Source organism: Macrobrachium nipponense, chromosome 43 (genome assembly GCF_015104395.2).
Source record: "Macrobrachium nipponense isolate FS-2020 chromosome 43, ASM1510439v2, whole genome shotgun sequence".
Lineage (NCBI taxonomy): Eukaryota > Metazoa > Arthropoda > Malacostraca > Decapoda > Palaemonidae > Macrobrachium > Macrobrachium nipponense.
In genome coordinates, this window is record NC_061104.1 from 5810057 (window position 1) to 5828385 (window position 18329).

An 18329-nucleotide genomic window follows, 5' to 3' on the forward strand; every position below is an offset into this window, starting at 1 on the left:
TGTTGGCCGCTAGCAACTGAAATGGACGACTTGACCAACTCTCTCTCTCTCTCTCTCTCTTCTCCTCTCCCATCCCTCTCTCTCTCGCTCTCTCTATGCCTTTTCTTTAACCGTTAACGTTTTAAATATTTGCATATTAATCTTAATACGTATATAATTTAGCCCGGCCTGTGAGAGTCGAGTAGTTGGGAAGCGAAGTGGACGATTTAACCAGAGTTTACTCTTGTTATTTTCTGCATCATTGGCGTTTGTAAAACTTTACATAATAAATGTAACCATTGACAGTTTTTAATATATTTCATAGACAAGTTTCAGACCTGGAATTCTATGGGGATGGGGGGATTTCCTTCAACTTTGTGTGAAGTTTGAGACAAGTATAAACGATATATAACTCGTCAACACCATAGATTTTGATGCATGCGAGGTATTCTGATAGATGGCATTTAAGAATATCTATTTGAAATTCTCTGTATTTCATTAACAAATAAATTCAATTCACTTTTTACTTGAACGCGTAATTTGTCTAGATGGCAAGGCAGAGTTTTTCTAAATTAACAGCCATAAAAAGGTGATATTTAAATTTTCCTTCGTGCAAGTATAAATAAGTCACGTGAATAACGTATCAATTGTTTTTATAGATAAAAGTGATTAAGATTACATTTCTTTGTTATTAAAATTCTCGAGAATTTTGTTTGAAATTATACGGGATCTTCAGTCTTTAAGAAAACGGCAGAATGTGTGTTTGCAAAATGGAGAGAAGAAGGCCGAAGGTGCCAAGTATAACAAGATTATAATTGGTGATAAAGAGGATTATAATGTAAATACATTTGTATAACTCATTCGTTTTATGTACCATCACTTGTTTTTGCGTGGTTTCTAAGTTTGACAGCAACTTAGAAGTAAGTAATTTAAACATACTTTTCCTTGTAACACTTTGAAAACGTCTGGTTCAAGATGTTTTTCCATGTCACAATTTCTTACAAGTGGCCCATGCCGTTTTCCATTTCCTGTATTTTGAAGATGTTACAGTACAGCTTCTGTAAGGTATAGGCTAAATCAGAGCTCTTATAAGTCCACCCGTGGTTTTCACCACTGAATCCATATTTAGCTTCTGTCAATTCCAGTGCTTTGTAACACTATCCCACTGAAAGATCCACTGAAGAATATACAAGTTTCTCTGAGAGAGACAAAGGTCTCAGTAGAGAGATCTGCTGGAGATATTTTCCGCTACGAAGACGAGGCTACTGATGAGAACGCCCACTAGGTAGGTCAGGAATACCCCGATCATGTGCCCCATTCGGAGGATGACCTTGGTTTCATCACCCTGCGAGAAAGAAGGAAATTGTAATATATATATATATATATATATAATATATCTATATATAATTTATATATTATGAATATCTTTTGTAATTTTTAAGTAATACAACAGTATAATATGAAGATAAAGACCCATATAAACACTATTTTAACGTTGCAACCATATGTTTCGAAGCACTTCCTTCTGTGCTCCTGATCACTGGTAAAGTAGTGTTTTATGGGTCTTCTATCTTACCATATATATATATATATATATATATATATATATATATATATATATATATATATATATACACGTATGCACACACATTTACTCAGTCTGTTTCTTAGAAGCTTGATGAAGTTAAACATCCCTTTACTGCAATAAAACATAAACAGAAGTTGAATGAAAACTTTGAATACCATAAGACTATATAGACACGTTAAAAAATCAACGGACGAATATTGCTGCAAATATTAACGACGATTTGCCTATCATTTCTTTCCGTTGTTCGTGGCCTTATATAATTACCGCTGTGTCGTCGTCCGCTGTTTGTGCTTGCTTGTTCATTTGTTTGTTGTCTTGTTTGTTCCGGTCTTTCTTCGCCCTTCTGGCGTTCGAGGCCATGACGTCTTGGAGCCAGAAGTCTATAATTCCACCTTCGATGAGTCTATCCGTCAGCTGGGCGAACCGAGGGAGAAATGGCGCCCCTTTTCTGAAATGTTATATATATATATGTAGCGAATTCAGAACAGATGAAAGAGAGAGAGAGAGAGAGAGAGAGAGAGAGAGAGAGAGAGAGAGAGAGAGAGAGAGAGGGGGGGGGCGGTATTTCTACTGTAATATTGTATATAGGTAACTATATAAAAACTTCTCTATAAGAGAGAGAGAGAGAGAGAGAGAGAAAAGTATTTCCACTATATATGTAATATTGTATGTATGTAACTATATAAAAACTTCTCTATACAACAGAGAGAGGAAACGAGAGAGCGAGAGAAAAGACATGTGTATTTATACTCTATATATGTAGCTTCGTATTAAGGTAATTGTATAAAAAAAATTTCACAAAACGAGAGAGAGAGAGAGAGAGAGAGAGAGAGAGAGAGAGAGAGAGAGAGAGAGAGAGAGAGAGAGAGAGGCCTAAAACCTTATAAGGAGGTATAGTTAGTTATTCGTTGGAGTTGCAGTCAGCTAGGGTCTTTGCAACACAGATTCATCCTAGAACACTTGTTGGCAATGGGCACGTCAACACATATACACCTTCTGTCCCCGTGGGGGTGTAGGTAATGCAGTCAGTGCACCATACGCGGTGCATTGTAGGCGTTACGTATAAGGTTCTTAATTGCTGTAACACCTTTCATTCCGTTCGTATTCTCTTTCTTCTCTGTCTTACTTTTGTACTTAAATTACTATGAAGAAATCTCCATATCCTCGAGCAATAAATTCAAATGTACGGTGTCATTCATACATCGATATAGTACTAGCTTACGGTTCACCACAGCTAATTTTCTTCTTCTTCTTCTTCTTGTTCCCAGCTTTATCCCTATTCGGGGTCGCCGTTTTTAACGAGTCTCTTCCATCTACCTCTGTCCTGTGTCATTTCCTCCCGTACGCCCTTCTCCCTCATATCATCTCTAATGCAATCTCTCCGCTTGGTCTTAAGTCTTCCTCTCCTTCGTGTTCCATCCACCTCTACGTCTATCCCTTCTCTTGCCAGCTAATAATGGCAACAGAATAAATTGCAACTGAAAGATAGTATAGTACCACTCACCGGAACATCCACCCAAGAGCTGGTGTTAGAGCGTATCCTTGTCTGCTGAGGTAGAAAGGTGTCTGTCCGTAAGCGTTCGCGTAATTAGGCTCCATCTCCGTCTGGATTCGATTCCTACTCGTCAACAACGCGTACCAACCTCTAGAACTTTCTTGAGGCCAGCGTTCACGCTCACGGACTGAGACAATACAGAAATGCACGAAACTGTGAATCTGTTATCGAATTACATGATGACATAAATAACTCAAGTTTAGATTGCAAAATATATTACACGAATTCAAACCCACACTCGTCCCAAAAGAACCAGTGTTCTTTGCAGTTTAAAATATTCAGTTTATTAGAAAGCTTATATGGCAATAGCTCAGTGTAGCTAGATTTCATTGTCAACTCACTGGTGTTCGTCTGATATCCACAAAACCACAGAAATACTCACGATTTTCATGTTTTGCTTTCATTTCAACTAACAATGCAACTTACCTCAACTCTCTTTGCAACCTGCTTGATGACGGGGGTCGTGCTTTGCCTGAAATAAGAGTCAGCAACGCCGTAAAGCACGACCTCGTCGCAGCCCCATCGCCACTTCGGTTTGGCCACGAGGTCATAGTAATTGTCAATCGGCTTCGTCTTCCCTTGTGCTGTCAGGTGGGCGACGAGGGAAGATCTGTAGCCTGTAGAGAGTAGGAAGCAAACAGCCAACCACCATCCCACGAGCATCTGAGGATGATGTTCTAGATTAAAGGGGTTTAAGAGGAATAGCTTGGTAAGGGATAGGCAACATCGGTAACTCAGAGTTTGACTGCTGAAGAGCAAGAGCCCATGCCAGCATAAGGCTGGCTTAATCTATCATCACCAGTCTGAGTTTGATTCTGGTCTAGATAGGTAACTGTCACAGTCTTTGATTTTGGTCTAGGTAGGTTACAGTTTCAGAGCTTGGTTTTGGTGTCTAGATAGGTAACTCAAAGAGCTTGATTTTGGTCTAGGTAGGTAACTCCTCGACAGAGCTTCATTTTGGTCTAGGTAGGTAACTCTTTCACAGAGCTTGATTTTGGTTTAGATAGGTAACTCCTTCACAGGACTTGATTTTGGTCTGGGTTGGTAACTCCTTGACAGAGTTTGATTTTTATCTAGATAGGTAACTGTAAAAGAGCTTGATTTGGGTCTAGGTAGGTAACTCCTTCACAGGGCTTGATTTTGGTTTTGGGGAGTTAAGTCATTCATAGAGCTTGATTTTGGTCTGGGTAGGTAACTTCTTCACAGAGCTTGATTTTGGTCTAGAGAGCTGGGTTTTGGTCTGGGTAGGTAACTCTGTCACATAGCTAGTTTCTGGTCTAGGCAGTGAATGAGGAAAAGTTTAATCTCAGGATAGCTTGGAAAAGAGGAGAGAGATTTTGAATTTTGAGAACAGAAGTTCAAGCAAAGTTGCATTTTTTATATTTTTTTATTTTGTTAATTTATGTTTACATTTTTAACAGCGATCTCTTAATTCTCTCTGTATTTCCCATTACCTTCTGTTACTTCTCTCTAATGAATACCATAGTAGCCTTTGAAGGCTTGAATTTCAAGTCAATGGCCCATCTGGGGGACTTGTTCCATATGGTAGAATTCATCTTTTTGAAAAATCTATATTTCTATTTGAGAAATCTAGAAGCAAACCTAACCTGTCCAAGGAAATTGCTAGGAGGCCTGGAAGGCGGGTCTTCTAAAATGACCGCGAAGCTGAAGAAGACGGCCGTGGTCAGCGACATTGGGTCTTGTTTAGCGTAGTAGGAACGTGCCATCTGTATGACCCAGAGAGATAACCCCCAAGCAATGATGGCCACCAGGATGGTAATCCAGACAGAAACTGGAAAAAAGCATTGTATACTTGTGTAAATCATAAATGGTCAAGCCCTTGCTCCTTTCCTTACCCCATTAGCACATGGGGCATTAGGAAGAGTTAATCTACTGGTCATAAGTGCACATGGTATGAGGTTCCTGACCCTACTCAAATTTTCTACTCTCAAAATCCAGTAAGTGCAGAAGTCCATCACATGTTACCTACCCTTGTAAGGACGTATTATAATGAGGTACTGGGGTAGCAATTGAGGCTTCAGAGAGACAATGATGAACTGATCTGCCGGGTAAGCTCGCTTGTAGTCAGACATTATAAGTCTTTCCAGAAAGATAGAAGTTGCGGTCGAAAAGTCGGCTTCTTGTCGCTGGATGACCCCACTGGCACCGTTCCAAGTGCCGTTGGAATCGACCACGCCGGGTATCATGTCTTTGGGTACACGCACCACATAGCTGATGGTTGAAATGTTATGTGATTATGAGAAAAAGAGGTTTGCAGAGAACTGGAATGGCCAGATATTGTCAGCCATAGTATACTAGAGATTATCAGAGACCAGAGGCAGTAGTTAATGGTCAGAGCCTTGCTTTTAGATGTCCTAAGTTCAGTGGGGGCCAAGTGTTGAGTGCAGTTATTAGTGATGCATCAAGTGCTGTAAGAAGTCAAGTTACAGAACTGCAAGAATCTTTGCTCAGTATCTGCCCTATTTGACTACCCCTCACTGTTCTGTAGTCCTGATGTTGACTCCCTGTCAGTTCAAGGCTAGGTCTGGTAAAGACAGGACAAACCCCACCCCCTCATAATTCGAAGAGATGATAGATTCAGTCTACAATCTTTTATGAACCTTCATAGAAACGGTTCAGAAAAGATGGTTCTGAGAAATGACCAGACAACCCACCTGAAATTGGCCCGAGAAGAAAATTCCTGGAAAGTCCTTTTGTCAAGGGAGTCCAGGAGGGTCACCGTTGTCCCTGGCTCATCTGAATCCAGTTTGTAGTTGGAATACGGAAAGTAGGCGATGGTTATCACCTTCATTTGAACACCGTGGAAGTTATCCAGATGTTCTGGAGTAAGGACGAAAAGAGGTTCAAATGCACCGAATAAGTTACATTCATTCGTACGAGTATGCAACGTGTAAATTTAGTGTTAGACTGATGTAACAATATATATATATATGATATATATATATATATATATAGATATATATATATATATACTACACACACACAAAACACAAGATTTTTATTTTTTCAATTATTAAGCCTCAAATACCCCACAACATCGGATTCACTTTACCTTTGCCCTTTGCAACAACTTGCACCCAAAGAGAATTATATAGGTATATGATTGTGCATCTACTTTGACCAAGATTCGAACGACTGAGATTTGAACTATGCATTTGTGGAGTGGTGTAACATCAACCCTACGTCAAGTACTTTATATTTTAATGTTTATTGTCAATCAAGTGGAAATGTAGTTACCAGATAATGGCAGGTACAGCTGAGGTACTCTTGATCCATGTGACCAGGGGCGGAATGGGTCTGATTTCTGGTTTGCCTCTGTTGCAGTACAAGCAACGACTGAAGAAGGAATATCCTGGAAAGAATAGATAATACCTCTGGGAAATGTTTTATTTCTCACTTAATTTCCTGCTGAAACCGTTTCTAAAGGGTCATTTCATACTGTTGTCCATTACTCAGGAAGGTGGAATCCCAGCCCTCTCTGCTTCAATAAACCTCAGGGCTTGCCCATTACAACTGAGACTCGACAAGGTTTGTGGTGGCCCGGCCCATATTGTTGTCAGACGCACGATTATGGCTAAATTTAACCCTAAAGCAAATGAAACCTACTAGGGCTAGAGGGCTGCAATTTGGTGTGTTTGATGATTGGAGGCTGGATGATCAACGTATCAATTTGCAGCCCTCTAGCCTCAGTAGTTTTTAAGATCTGAGGACAGTTTTCTTTTCCGAAAACTAAAACTCACCTCTACTCTTTGGACTAGCATTCAAGTATTCCCAGATGCTGCGCTTCGAGGAATCGGAGAGATTAGCAGTTGAGGAAGGATGAGTGGAATTCTCCTGAAGTCCTACGAACAGGACATAAAGGAGTTTTTGAAGGCATCATTGTCGAGCAAGGACCTCACATCACCTCTTGGGCCGATGATCAGGAGTCTCGTTTCGGGCCATCTCCAGAGTCTGACAGCGTCCAGAAATCTGTATAGGATTAAAGAGAGAAAGGAGTGCTCATTTCTGTCCAATGTCTCTTCCGTACCATCTATCTCTAGTGCTTTCTATAGGTCTTCCATTTTTCATCCCTGTACAGTGCACCACTTTCAGGTGCTACTTTGGCTTGTGATCTAAGCGTCACCGCTGAGGTGCTAGTACCACCAAGGCCAACAGAATTTTAATTCTGTTGGCCTTGAACACCACTAAACATGATGGAAGCTCAATGGGACGCCGTGTTTAGTACTGCACTAACCCCTTGGGGATTAAAGATGCCGTTTATTAATATAATTTGTCGACATCGCAATACAGAAATGGGTGTGTGTAATACCTTGCTCCCCGAGGGACTATACTAAAAACTGCGCCTCATTGAGCTTCCGTCATGTTTAATATTAGCACTTCGGAGGTTTTCCTCATGTACAGATGGTGTGCACTTACTTGATAATGTTGTTGGTGTCATTGCCAGTAAAATCAATCTACATCACACGACACGTGATGGTAACGCTACCCCACAATCTTTGGTAAACTCTTCGCTTAATAACTGCCTGTGGGTTATCACGTCGACATCCACAGCAACCAGTGGTTGTGAAGAATGGAAGCATCCTCTGGAATTCAGAGGAAAAGTATAGACGTTTTCAGCAAAAGAAAAGTTAATATCAGTAGCTGGAACTGGGCCGAAGAACAACTGGGTTAGATCCAGATTGCATCCGTAGGAAAAAAAAAAGGGGGGGGGGGAATTAGGCAAGATTTAAGCAAATTGTCCCATTGAATTCCACTGGGAAAGTCTTCACGGAAGTACTCGAAGCACTGGGGATGATCAATGCTCGTTTAGTTTACTCTGTGGGACCTTAAATTTATATATAAATTTGATAATGTATTTGTCCTAATTACTGATATCTTATTTCAGCGTTTCCAATTACCTTCTTTTACTAATTTCGAATGAAAACCATATTCTTTTGAAGCAGGAATTTCAAGTCGGTTGCCCCTGTGGTGGGCTTGTTCCATATGAATAGGGTTCATCTGAATAACAATGATAATGATTATAGTGACAAGGGGGAGTGCAGCTCCTCACAGAAGGAAGGAACATGTAGTTAATGACATATTTAGATTTTCAGAAAGCCAACTGCTAATTTCTGTAAATCTAGGTATACTGACCAAGCTGTCAGAACTTTGAAGATGCCTGCAAGAACGGGTAGACAGACAAGGAATGGTTATAACTTGAACTAGTAATGCCATTCGTACGCGAAAGCACACTCATACACAAGTAAACGCCAAGCGTATTGACTTACAATTCTACATTGTAGATTACGATATTACCGAAAATAATGTCACAATACCCCTAGGCCTAGTAAGCAGAAACGGGAAAAGAAGGGAAATAATTATAACATGAATGACTGACGCTATTTCTACGTACGCACTTAAATTATACACAAGTACACGCCAAGCTATTTACTTAAAACTTTACACTTCAAAACTAATATCCTATACCTAAGAACGAACGGCATCCCGGAGTAGCCAGTGGTTTGAGTCACCACGACGAAGGTGACATCCGCTAGAAACTTGCAGAGCGATTTCCAGAATGGCCAGTTGTTGCTGCTGTTGTTCGATTGCAACGCCACCAATTGGCTCCTCCCGGTTCGCGTACAGAGTACTGCCGACCCGAACGTTCATCATGGAGATCAGAATGACGAGTTTGAACATCTGGTGTCGAAATGAATTTATTTATTTATTTTTTCGTATTCTTTGGAAGCTTGAATTTCAAGTCAGTGGATCCTGTGGGCTTGTTCCATATAAATAGGGTTCATCTTCTGTATAATAATAATAATAATAATAATAATAATAATAATAATAATAATAATAATAATAATAATAGAGAAATGTGAATGAATGTTTATGATTCAGCAAGCGGCCATAGGCCTACTCGGTTTCGGTTTGATTTTGGGTGATAAGAAATGCATTATTATTATTATTATTATTATTATTATTATTATTATTATTATTATTATTATTATTATTATTATACAGAAGATGAACGCAATTCATAAGGAACAAGACCACCACAGGGGCCACTGACTTGAAATTCCAGCTGACGAAGAAAGTGAAAGTATTATTATTATTATTATTATTATTATTATTATTATTATTATTATTATTATTATTATTATTATTATTCAGATTTAACAAATATTCATATTAATAATGAATGATATGTCTTTGGAAAAACTAAACACTTCAGTAGATTGAATTACCAAGGCACAAATAAAAGTGATCCTCCTTTTTAAGAGCAAACCTGTAATAACAGCTAAAGCCATACACTGAACATTTTCCTTAAAGAAAGACGGAGACCGCACAGGTCTAAAGACCTTTTTTCCTTCTTACCTGGAAAATCAGTCAGTTGCTCAACCGAGCGACGGTCGATTGTAGATGTTTGCTCAAGAGCTCAGCAACAAAGACTGAGGTCCTCAGGAGGCACCGTTGCAAAGGCAGCACTTCTGAAGTGAACTGGAGCCTAGACCCTCCTGGAAAAGGTTGTACTATAGGTCTAGGAAATCCGTATTGAAGTGGCCCCGCCCATTGGTCCTTTTTTCCAGCGGTCTCTGTTATTCCAGCCAATGAAATCGACTGGAAAGAAGCCTTGTGCCGACAACGCTTGCATGGAGGTTGACTGATTGGCAGGAGCGGTGCCGTTGCAAATGTCAAATTGAATATGCTGCCAACTCATATACTAACATTGAATGGATTTTGTGAATATAAAGTCTCTCTCTCTCTCTCTCTCTCTCTCTCTCTCTCTCTCTCTCAGGAATAGGCTTATATATACCTACAGTGTCTGATAATACTTGCTTTCCTTCTATTTCAGCTTCTGCAATTATATAAACACACGCATCACATCTTGGCTTGAAAGTGCAGTCTACTGAATCACACTAGTATACTAGGAGTAGCAGCAGGCTTCGATCTAAGGTCCTTATCTAGCCCAGGTTAGGTCAAAGCTGGAAATGGAAGAGTAAGAAAAATTTGGCCATGATTTTTAATAATTCAAAAAATATTTTGTCACATTTGATATTTTGATATATTTTTGACGTTCTAGGCTTATTATCCACGGACCTCATCTTGTAACTTAGTTACTATGATGTCTCCCTTTGTAGCTGACAGTGCTGCATTGGATCGTGTAACTTTTTTTCATTCTTTTACTATAACCCTTATCAGTCGACTCACCATCAGTACAATTAACAGCTTATGCCATCAGAGGCTAATTTATTTAAAGGGGAAATAGCCATTTTTTTTTCTCCAAGGCCAGAATATTCTTTCCTCTGGTCATATCATCGGCCTATAGGTTCATCCAGTTATATATCACCAGGCCTGTTATGCGTTTAGGCCTAGGAATACGAGACTGAATCCCTCCAAGCAATATTTTATCTTTGGATTCTCTTATGGAATTAATCGGGCCTAATAATTTTGCTAAGTATATCTGTAAGACAGGTATCCTCATAACTGGATTATGTTAGCTATTAACGTGCCTTGTTTTTGCGGCGACCAGACGTGAAAAAAGTAGGAATAAAGAAAAGGCAGCATCTCGAACCACTCGTTTCATTTTAATATATTATTCTGAAAGAGAGGAGAAAGAGTTTACATCCACGACAACACTTGGCTTGTCTGGCGAACTTTCATTGGTTATACAGACCTCCGTTGATTGGCGGCTACCCTTTAAGAAAAATGTATATCAGAGATTTTGTATCTTCGCCTTTCACTCAACGGTAGAGCGACCCAGCACATTTGATGAACGGGAAGTGACGGCTGCCGATAATATTGACAAATGGTATAGACTGGTTGGTCGGAGGGAATCAACCTGTTTCTTTGTTTTTTACCTGTAAGCAGTGCCACTTTTATTGATGTATTTGTTTAAATTAGCAAGTGAATAGTTTATCCATGAGATCCGCATGATTTCCTCGCCCAACTCCCGCCCGAAATTATATAAGTGTTACTACTACATTTTCTCAAGAGACTTTATTTCCAATTTATTTATTGGTGATTTTGTTTACTCTGTAATTTGTCCCTTGATAGCTAACACTTCTTCTTCTTCTTCTTGAATTGGAAATGGACACGCCTCTCTCTTGAATATACCCTTATAAAAAAGAAATAAAAACCTCATTTTTGGATGCATTATGTGAATTTACAATGACGAAATATAGCTCGAAATCTTTCAAAGAACCTGGACGTAATCAGTGAGACGACTGGTACCGTGTAACTCAAGTAACTGGTCGAAACTTTTAGCCTTTAAATTGTCTGAAGGCGCACAAATCATTTACCAGTCTAAACCTGTGTCATGATTTGAATTATCTTTAAGATTATGCTCACAAAATTATTCTAAGTTGTCTAGATTTTAAGGAGTTGTGAATTTTAGTGAAGTGTAACAAAAACTATCGTGTTCGGAAAGAATTATTCCAAATTGCCAGCCATTGGAGAAGTTATTGTATATTGAAATGCATAAAAACAGTTATTTTACTTTTTAATTCTTTCTGTTGTTTGTGGTAACTTGATAAATGCTCATACATTTTTAATAGGACTACTTTTTCATATATAGTCTCCATAAAGATGCAAGGCGTTTTAACAATTGATATAACTATCTTAGGAAACTAATAATAATAGTAACTATATAGTCTGTTTTTCGGGAAGTAAACGATTTACAGTCTAATTAATTTCGTACTCATTCGCTATTATTGTGTTCTTCTGAATTCGTCGTCGTGTTGTAATTTAGAACAAAATAATCTAGTTATATTTTACTTAAAAGCTAGTGATCTCATGTTTTCTAAGTATTATCATGGGCACAGGCATTTGTTTATTTACGAGGCAAAGGGAATCTATGTCAGCACTAGTGTCCAATGAATATTTCTCATTTGCGAAGGCATGTGTAATTCCAAATAAATATTTGGAAAAGGCTCATAAAGAAACATTGTAAAAGACTGTGTGAAGGTCCTGGCTCAGTTTATCCGTTAGACACCAGATGGAGTCAGAAGATACCAGATGGTACTATCATTTTGAAAAGCTCTTACAACTTTGAGTCTTACTCATATTTATAATGAAACTTCATACTCTTTTAACGTAATTTGACCTTATGTGGCTGGCTCTCGGAGTGTTACATCGATTTACCTTTTCCTATCTTGGCAAAATGGGTGGGAGGAGAGACTGGTAAAGTAGTTGGTTCCAAGGCCCTTTAAATATACTCGGAGTATATTTAAAGGACCTTGGTTGGTTCTATAGACTCAGAACCTGGCTTGCTCTTAACCAGCCATCACCGCTACATTTTGTTTTCTCAGCCTCCAAAACAATTAATGTTATGATACGATAGAAAATAAGTTGACCAGCCACCTGTTTTATTTTATCATTACCTCACCTGCCAAAAAGCTCTGTATGCTAAACGAGTCTAGTATGTCAGCGTTAATTTTTCAGTTGAAAAATTCTTGTGATATTCCGAAAATGTGTAGTATACCATCCACAAGCTATACATTCATCATTTCCAGATAGGCAAGGTTCTCACTGTTAAATGATATGATAAAATGAGCATTAGAATAGTGTATTGGTTATTACAACATTTTAAAGGCCGCCCCTAAAAGGTAGGCCTAGGTCTATGAAGTCAAATTGGAAATATTTAAATTATTGTAAAAAATCAACTAAATTAGTATTGTAAATAGGTGAAATTTAATGCCCGTCCCTAGAAGGTAGGCCTAAGTCTATATGAAGTCAAACTGGAAATGTTTAGAATTATTGTAAATGGATTGATTTATGAAAATTGTCAGGAAATGAGCAAATCATTCACTATTTTGGTTTTCATTGTTTATGTATGTACTACAGGTGCGTTACTTTTATTTTACTTCCCGCTTTCATTAGATAGCTTATGATCTATAGTAGCCACACGGAAATACGCATGATTATAACAATTGTTATTGTAATTGGGGGTATTATCGTATCATTAGTCGACGTTTTCATATATCTATATATATATATATATATATATATATATATATATATATATATATTTTATATATATATATAATATATATGTGTGTGTGTGTGTGTGTGTGTGTATGTGTGTGTGTGTATGTGTGTGTTCGGGTTTGCGTTTTGTGTCAACGTGCGACCTGCATAGGACAATCCCGTGACGGTACACAGTCACAGATTCTCTGAGTCATACAATTTTGTGAATTAATCATATATATATAATATATATATATATATATATATATATATATATATACACCCATTCATTTGCACAATCGCGTATGCTACAGAGAAAGTTTGCAGCAATGCGCGCTGTCATGAGATGTTCCGTGCAGGTCACCTTGAATAAGACTATAAACGTCGATTGAAACCATCTGTGGACCTGACAGCCTTTGCAAAACTAACAGGGAAAATAGATTAAGATATTTTTTTTATCAGATTCTTAAGTACTAAAAGATAATTGGTGCTCAGACGCACTCGAAGCTCTGGTATGGATTTCCCCGTCAAAAATCGCTAAAAATGAGTTCACCTAGACCTATATACTAACAAACACTAGCAAGCACAAGCATGCAGGCTCATCTTTTGGAGGTTTAAATGTGTGTGTGAGAGAGAGAGAATAAAATTCGTTATCAAAACCGCCCTCGTGCCTTCTGTTGTGTTTTTGGAGCACTATTGATTGCACAAGTAAGGCCCACTCACACACACACACACATTAAAGGCATCATTTGCTACTTTGACATTAACCTTCGAGCGAGGGGGTAAGAAGAAGACGTTCTTTTTCGGTCTCTCAAAGGCAGCGATTCGTTGAACGCAAACCCTAGCAAGGAATCGACATTTATCTAAGCATAACGTCATTAAGTGTATTTATGAAGCGTTCTGTGTATTTTACAGTTCGATAAATTAACGAAGATGTATTTCCAGTGGCAAATAAGTGGAGGGAAAATATGGCAGTACTTTGAAATAAAAAAATAAAAAAGATAATACTCCGATAGCTGCCCTTCTGATCTTCCATAGCGTACGCTGTGTCGTCTGCTTACGAGTGACAGTCAGCTGTCAAAAATGTCATCATGTTGACGTGACGTGCGTTAGTGCTTGTGTGAATGTCATGAGGTAACTTCGCTTGTGTCGCCGTTCAAGTGCTCGTATAGAAAGTACGACTTTCCATTTATAATTAAGGGATGAAATCCACAGCATCAATTGTGGGAGTTCAAGTGTAACGGGACTTTGCATTCTTTCTCCCGTTGTTGGTGGTCAGGCTATTTGGGCTTACGGTGGCTTTTTCGAAAGTATAAATATTATTTTTTATAAAGATATTTATGCCCAAACTATGGCATTTTATCTGCAGAATTTCAGCAAATGAAACTTCTTCCCAGAAGGTCTTGGTCTGTTTACGCTTGATGCTTATGGTAGCTTGGGTTACCTTACACCAACCTTGGGTTCTCCGTCACTTTTTAGAAAGTCTAAATGTTGCTTTTTGTGGCTATGTTTATAATTCTGTCATTTTTATATGTAAACTTTCAACTAGGATCTTATTTAAGTTATTTTGAAAGCCTTGTTATGGTTAGGTTAAGGTCACTGGTTGGACTTTATGCTTATGATAGCCTCGTAAATCTTAGACCAACCTTGGCTTCCCCATCGCTTTTTCGAAAGTGTAAATGTTGTTTTTTAAAATTACGTCTAAATAATGTAAATTTTATTTTTAGAATTTCAGCCAGGATTTTATTTATGGTTCTTTGAAGGTCTTGTTTTGGCTAACTTAAGGTCGATAACCTCAGACCAAGAGTGGGTTCGCCATTGCTTTTCCGAATGTCTGAATATTGTTTTCAATTTCAGCTAGGATCTTACGTTTCACCGAAGTTCTCCATCACTTTTTAGAAAGCTTAAATGTAGCTATTTACAACTATATCTATATTATGTATATTTTCTATATGTAGAATTTCAACTAGGATCTTATTTATGTTTCTCTGAAATAAGGTCTTATTCTGGTTAGGTTGAGGTTTCTGATTAGGCCTTATGCTTGCTGTAGCCTAGATAACCTTAGACCAACCTTTAGCTCTCCATCACTTTTTCAAAAGCTTAAATATTGGTTTTCAAAGCTACATCCAAAATATGTCTCTTTTTGTTCTGGTTAGTCTAAGGTTACTGGTCAGACTACATGCTATATGGTAGCATGGTTAGTATAACCTTAGGCCAACCTGGGTTTGCCATTACTGTAAATCTAGGTGTAATTTTCTAAAGCTACTTTCAAAATATATGTCAATTTTACAATGTACATTTTCAACTAGGATGTTGTTTGTTTCCTAGAAGGTCTTGTTCAGGTTAGGTTAAGGTTCCTGGACAGGCTATATGTTTCAGTAGCCTAGATAACTTTAGGCCAACCTTGGGTTTTCCATCACTTTTCCAAAAATATAAATGTTTTTTTTAGATATATACCCAAAATATATAAGTTTTATTTGCAGAATTTAAGCAAATGTGTTTGTGCTAAGGTCATGCTATATGGTAGCCTGGTTAGCATAACTTCAGGCCAACCTGGGTTTGCCATCACTTTCCCAAAAGTCTAAATATATATTTTAAAGCTGCTTTCAAAATAAATGTCATTTTCATTTGCAAACTTTCAACTAGGATCTTGTTTATGTTTCACTGAAGGTTACTATAGTCAGGTTTTATGCTATACGGTAGCTTAGATAATGTTAGACTAACCTTGGGTTCTCCATCACTTTAACAAAAATCTGAATATTGTTTTTTAAAGCTGCTTCCACAATAAATGTAAATTTTATTTGCAAAGTTTCGACTGTATCTTATTGTGTTTCTGAGAGCTTTGTTCAGGTTAGACAAAAGTTGCTTGTGGAAGTTGGACCAAGCAAAAAGACAAGACCATAGTTACACTTGAGCTTTACGGCTGTAAAATGAAATTTTAAGATTTGTTGTAGTGAGAAGCTTTTAGGCTAGATATCAGTTTGGATTCATCATACATGTAAAGGGTAATTGTATGACAGAGTTACACATGGAACCATATGTTTCTATGTACTTCCTTTTGTTGTACAGTTATTGGATCAATATTGACCAGTATTTGGTCATTGGTGTTGGTGCTAACACCTCATTTTTGTTTTCCTCAACCTATATAACTAACAGTCATATGTAGACAACAGTATTCAGGGAACCATGGATTTTGAGTGGGGTAAAACAGAAAACAAGTGCATTAGGAATTGTTATTAATAATAGTTCTTTGTTTTACAGGTTGTGAGATTTTGAGATTTTCTAAACAAAATTTTGTTTTTCTTCCAGTGATTGTGGAAACCGGTTGAATCAAGTATTGTTGGTAGCTTCTCTTTTTATAAGCAGTACTTCCGTATCTAGTAATAGGGGTCAGAATGCTTGGTGTCCTGTTATGGAATCTGTTTATGTTTCTGGCTGGAGCTGTGGCTGTGTTGCTCTCAGCATGGTGGTGGATCACAACCCAAGAAAGCTCTAACTCAGAGCAAGAACGACCAACCGTCACCAGCACCTGCTTACCCAATGTCCTGATAGATAAGCTGAAGCAAGGACTTCACAGAAGGGAGACTTGCTTCGCACTCAACTTGGTGCTTCAGTTCTTTTTTCAAGTGAGTACTACAGTGTTTGTTATGTTATCGATGAAGATTAAAGGTATGTAAAGATATGTTAGAGGCATGTAAAGCATATCTTTTTCTGAGCTGTAGATCTTGGCTAAAGCCAGTTTTAGTATGGTATTTACTAAATCTTAAGCTTATGTATTTATTGTGTGAGTGTGTTACAGTGTAAAAGCATTATGCCTTTGTATAGTTTTTAGTTTCATTTTCATTCATTCATCACCACCCTGAATGACCTATTTGGTCCCAGTGCTTGGCCTCTGGCCTAGACCTGGTACTTGATTTCTCTCAAATCTTTCGGGTCACCCTATGAGAGCTGATAGTTCAGTGGTCTGGTTAAACTATTTTGATGATGATAATAATTAATTGATGATTGAATTTGCTTTCACAAGCTGGAAAATACATGTAAGAACATTTTTTTTAAGAAGCCAGTTTATCATGCATTTTTTAATAATTCAAGTAAGTTGTTTTCTTCCCAACATTATTTTCTGTTAGCTAATTCTGTTTCTGTTTTCCATTTCTCTTAGGAAAAGCGATATGAAGCGGGAATCATACGATGGCTTACAAATATGTTAACTTTGGAATTCAATGAACTTTTGAGACATAAGACGCTATCAAAGTTTATCCATAATATGCAGGTAAGAAACAGCTGTTCATCATAGCCGTGAATGCCTCGACATAATCTTGGCACCAGTTTCTGTAATAGCAATATTGCCCTTAGGCTTACTTACATGGGACGTCAGCAAAATTTGCTGTACTATACAGTGTAAATGAATACAATATAGTTTATGTTAAAGCAGCTTACTGGCATACAGGTAGTTAGCTGGAAAGTGCAGTAGGTATTAATTTAGTTGATAATAAGGTGAGAAAGAATCTTATCTGGAGAAGGGCAGGTATAAAGAATATTGGACAAACAAGACAGTGAAAGGGACTCCCTCTCTGACAAGATACGTAATGAAATAAATATCAGTATACAGACCAAAGCTTTAAACAGAATTAACTTTAAGAGATATAAAGGGAAATTTTCATCCCTTAGACTAGCAGGGTCTTCTTTGTGCATAGTGTGTACATTTTGACCCACTTTGATAAGATGCCTAAGGCTATACGTATGTGGGATTATTTATCCATTGAATAAACCCCCCCCCTTTTTTTTTTACAGGGCCAAATCTTATTCTTATGAAATGTCATTGTAAAAGCAATTTTTCTTTCCAGATTCGAGACTTGAACTTAGGAACTAATTTCCCTGTGATCCGAGCTGTTACGGCAAAGCATGTGAACCTCAATCCTGATACGTCTAATTTGGAGCAGATAGATATCTTAGTTGAACTAGAATACAATGGTGGAATACAGTTAGCAGTTGATGCTTCCTCCAGATTCTCTAAGTCTGCCATGGTCAAGATAAAAGGTATGGTCTAGTAAGGAAATACATAAAAGTAGAAATAGTGTATGTACTAATAAATTAACAGAGGTAATGCCATGGATGATGACATTTGATGTTCAATGACTCATAATATAAATGATTTAACAGTAGGATGTACACTACACTGCATTCTTCAAAATAACGCTAATATCATTGGTTTACAAATGCCTTTCTTCGCTGATTAAC

General features: G+C 37.8%; 2 protein-coding genes and 1 long non-coding RNA gene across 3 annotated transcripts in view; 1 reads left to right on the plus strand and 2 right to left on the minus strand.

The window, feature by feature from the left end:
- Positions 1 to 1877: 1877 nt before the first annotated feature.
- On the minus strand, positions 1878 to 5658 carry LOC135213785 (uncharacterized). The gene is made up of 5 exons (XM_064247913.1): positions 5113 to 5658; positions 4715 to 4914; positions 3549 to 3911; positions 3072 to 3249; positions 1878 to 2015 (listed from the first exon to the last, which is right to left on the minus strand). Exons 1-4 carry the CDS (start codon positions 5327 to 5329, stop codon positions 3193 to 3195), a joined length of 837 nt encoding a protein of 278 aa, XP_064103983.1. The 5' UTR covers positions 5330 to 5658; the 3' UTR covers positions 1878 to 2015; positions 3072 to 3192.
- Positions 5659 to 6380: 722 nt separating this feature from the next.
- On the minus strand, positions 6381 to 9629 carry LOC135213807 (uncharacterized). Its single transcript, XR_010314207.1, has 4 exons — positions 9501 to 9629; positions 7560 to 7726; positions 6884 to 7112; positions 6381 to 6495 (listed from the first exon to the last, which is right to left on the minus strand). It is a non-coding gene; the product is annotated as an uncharacterized LOC135213807 (long non-coding RNA).
- A 4278-nt stretch (positions 9630 to 13907) lies between these two features.
- LOC135214016 (PDZ domain-containing protein 8-like) overlaps positions 13908 to 18329 on the plus strand; it is a 74322-nt gene continuing 69900 nt past the window's right edge. Inside the window, exons 1-4 of the mRNA XM_064248128.1 lie at positions 13908 to 14225; positions 16401 to 16717; positions 17251 to 17361; positions 17936 to 18128. Coding sequence (XP_064104198.1) covers positions 16487 to 16717; positions 17251 to 17361; positions 17936 to 18128 — 535 coding nt within the window. The 5' untranslated portion in view covers positions 13908 to 14225; positions 16401 to 16486. The remainder of the gene's footprint in view (positions 14226 to 16400; positions 16718 to 17250; positions 17362 to 17935; positions 18129 to 18329) is intronic.